Raw genomic sequence first — 3,971 nt, forward strand, 5'->3', positions numbered from 1 at the left:
CCGCTCACTGGGGATGTGCCCGCAACCAAGGTACATGCCCTTGACCGGAATTGAACCTGGGACCTTTCAGTCCACAGGCCGACACTCTATCCACTGAGCCAAACCGGTTAGAGCTGAAATGGAAACTTTTTAACTAAAAGTAGTTTATGGCAGGTTTTGTATTCATGTCCTAGGCTAGTATCTTACCTGACAAAAGTCAACTTTTTTAAAGAAGATTTTTTTATTGATTTTTACAGAGAGAAGAAGTGAGAAGGAGAGATAGATAGAGGCATCCATGAGAGGGGAAACATCTATGGCTCCCTCATGCATGTCCCCTAATGAGGATCAAGCCAGCAATAAGAATGTGCCCTGACCTGGAATCGAACTAGCAACTTCTTGGTGCATGGGTCTAAGCTCAACCACTGAGCAACACAGACTGGGCCAAAAGTCAATTTTTACCTTAACTGAGCCTGTCAATTGTCTTTTGCATCTATGAAAACATACCTTGGGCCCGGGCAGCATGGCTCAGTGGTTGAGTATCGATCCATGAACCAGGAGGTCAGGGTTGTGGGCAGGAACCCCAGTGTGGGGCGTGCAGGAGGCAGCCAATCAATGATTCTCATAATCGATGTTTCTATCTCTCTTCCCCTCTTCCTTCCTCTCTCTAATCAATAAAAATATATTTTTTAAAAAATCAAAAACCCATACCTTGGGAATATCAGGTAACTTCCCTTTATGAGGAACTCTCAGGGCAAAATGAATGTACCAGGGAGACTACAAATACTTTCATTATTTTTATCGTGTTAATTGTTAACTGTTAACTATCCTGTATCCACCTATATAAAAGATGTATCATTGCTCTAGCTGATCTGGCTCAGTGGATAGAGGGTTGGTGTGTGGACTGAAAGGTCCCAGTTCAATTCCGGTCAAGGGCACATGCCGGGGGTTGCGGGCTCAATTCCCTGTAGGGAGTGCATGAGGCAGCTGATTGATGATTCTCTTTCATCATTGATGTTTCTCTCTCTCCCTAACCCTTCTGCTCTGAAATTAATATATTTCAAAAAGATTTATTGCCCTAACTGGTCTGGCTCAGTGGATAGACCGTCAGCCTGCGGACTGAAGGGCCCCAGGTTCGATTCTGGTCAAGGGCATGTACCTTGGTTGCGGGCACATCCCCAGTATGGGGTGTGCAGGAGGCAGCTGATAGATGTTTCTCTCTCATCGATGTTTTAACTCTCTATTTCTCTCCCTTCCTCTCTGTAAAAAAATCAACAAAACATATTTTAAAAAGAGAAAAGATTTATCATTTTATATTTTTTATCCAATCCCAGAGGTTTCCCTGCTTCGAGAGGGGAAACATCTATAGGCTCCCTCATGCATGTCCCCTAATGAGGATCGAGCCAGCAACAAGGATGTGCCCTGACCTGGAATCTAACTAGCAACTTCTTGGTGCATGGGTCCAAGCTCAACCACTGAGTGACACAGACTGGGCCAAAAGTCAATTTTTACCTTAGCTTTCTCCCTCCTCCCTAATCTATCAGCAATAAATTTCCTATAACCCTCTTAAGTGTCCTCTTTTCATTGTAATGTATCAATTAAGATGCAAAATTACCATTCTCTGGTGTATTACCTCAATGCCTTAAGATTTTGCTTCCTGCCAATGGGCAAAGTTTGGCTCATATAAACTCACAAAAATTCTTCACATCTTTGAATATTTCTCAAGTTGACAGTGGTAAACAATATCTAAACCTGCTGGAAAATGGCCACACTAACTTCTTGAATACAATGTTGCCAAACACATTGAATTTGTTTTTATTTTATTTATTTATTTATTTTTTATTTTTAAATATAAAACCCATACCTTGGGAATATCAGGGTAACTTCCCTTTATCAGGACCTCTCAGGGCACAATGAATGTACCAGGGCAGGGACTACAAATACTCTCATTATTTTTATCGTGTTAATTGTTGACTGTTAACTATTTTGTATCCACCTATATAAAAGATTTATCATTGCCCTAGCTGATTTGGCTCAGTGCATAGAGGGTTGGTGCGTGGACTGAAAGGTCCCAGTTCAATTCTGGTCAAGGGCACATGCTGGGGGTGCGAGCTCGATCCCCTATAGGGAGTGCATGAGGCAGCTGATTGATGATTCTCTCTCATCGTTAATGTTTCTCTCTCTCTCTCTCCCTTCCTCTCTGAAATGAATATATTTAAAAAAGATTTATTGCCCTAACTGGTCTGGCTCAGTGGACAGAGCTCAGTGGTTTGCAACCACACAAACCCCCAAAATATCTGCAAAGCATAATCAAGCACCTGCAAAACGTGATATGTAATAAAGAATTAACACATAGCCCTAACCGGTTTGGCTCAGTGGACAGAGCGTCAGCCTGAGGACTGAAGGGTCCCAGGTTGGATTCCGGTCAAGGGCATGTACCTTGGTTGCAAGCACATCCCCAGTAGGGGTGTGCAGGAGGCAGCTGATCGATGTTTCTCTCTCATCTGATGTTTCTAACTCTCTATTTCTCTCTCTTCCTCTCTGTAAAAAATCAATAAAATATATTAAAAAATAAAGAATTAACATGTAAAATATAGAAGGTATTCAAAAGACACATTAGCCAAAAAATCCAGATTAAAAAAACGAGCTAAGGATAAAGAGACAATATTCCAAAAATTATGCACAAATGACCAACAGGAATATAAAAAATGTTTTTCCTCGCTAATCAAGGTGGAATCCATTAGGCTCCCTGCCACACTACCAACCAGAAATCCTCCCCTATGAGTCCAGTGCAGCAGGTATTGAGGCTGCACGGAGAGAAGCCGGCAGTGCAAGCAAAGGACAGGAACTACCTGGAAAACCGGAAAATCACCCAGTGCCCACGGTCCACCTGTGAGGACAGAGCCCACCTGGGAAAAGGGGCCTGGGGAAGTGCAAGGTTAAGTCCAGGTCACTGGTGAGAGTGAGGGTCTTACCCAGGGAGGATACAAGTTCAAAGTTCTCCAGCATCACATTCAGGTACAGCTGTCTCTGACCCTCATCAAGGAGGCTCCATTCCTTCTTGGAGAAGTACAGGGCAATGTCCTCCAAGGTCACGCCAATCTGTCAGAATGGAGACAACTGAAACTGTGGTAGGCATTTATACAGACATAATGCAGAGCAAAGACAATGGGCCAACCAGCGGAGAAATGGGCAGGACCCTGAAATGGGTGTCTCATCACTCCCGCTGCCCTGAAGCTGGCAATGGGTGAACCTATGGAGAATGTACCTTTACATCTTGCCCAGGAGGAGTTAGGACACCTATGACGAATATAAAGAATTATTTTATTCATTTTGGGCAGTCACAGACGGGGCCTCTATTTATTAAAAAATATATTTTATTGATTTTTTACAGAGTGGAAGAGAGAGGGATAGAGAGTTAGAAACATCCATGAGAGAGAAACATTGATCAGCTGACTCCTGCACACCGCCTACTGGGGATGTGCCCGCAACCAAGGTACATGCCCTTGACCAGAATCGAACCTGGGACCCTTCAGTCCACAGGCCGACCCTCTAGCCACTGAGCCAAACTGGTCAGGGCAGATGGGGCCTTTATACGTTGGAACCTACTCTCTGGGAAAAGGATGCAGGAATGATTTATCTAAAGGTTGCTGTGAAGCATCCATCTTATATAAAAACTGCTGTTTGAAATTTTAACCCTGTTATTTTGGTGTCTGTAAATGCCTGCTGGCTTAAATAATAAGGAAAATAAGACTACTCCCATTCTAGAGAGGCCATAAACCGTCCCCATAGGAAGTTATCAGTGCTGGCGCCAGGCAAAGCCTTTGGTTGAGGTCTCAAAGCCCCAGCACATAGGACTCTTTAAGGACTTGCACAGGGGACCAGAAAAACCCCATATGTGGGAGACAAAGAAGGTAAAAAGAACCCTGGCTGGTTTGGCTCAGTGGATTGAGCGTTGGCCTGCGGACTGAAAGGTCCCAGGTTCAATTCCGGTC

General features: G+C 43.8%; 1 protein-coding gene across 1 annotated transcript in view; it reads right to left on the bottom strand.

The window, feature by feature from the left end:
• The window catches only part of LOC102766570 (zinc finger protein 211-like), a 20,520-nt gene that overhangs the window by 4,403 nt on the left and 12,146 nt on the right, over positions 1-3,971 (bottom strand). The window contains 1 exon segment of the mRNA XM_015569907.1: positions 2,952-3,078. Coding sequence (XP_015425393.1) covers positions 2,952-3,078 — 127 coding nt within the window.

The sequence above is a fragment of the Myotis davidii genome, unplaced genomic scaffold (genome assembly GCF_000327345.1).
Source record: "Myotis davidii unplaced genomic scaffold, ASM32734v1 scaffold1786, whole genome shotgun sequence".
NCBI classification, from domain to species: domain Eukaryota; kingdom Metazoa; phylum Chordata; class Mammalia; order Chiroptera; family Vespertilionidae; genus Myotis; species Myotis davidii.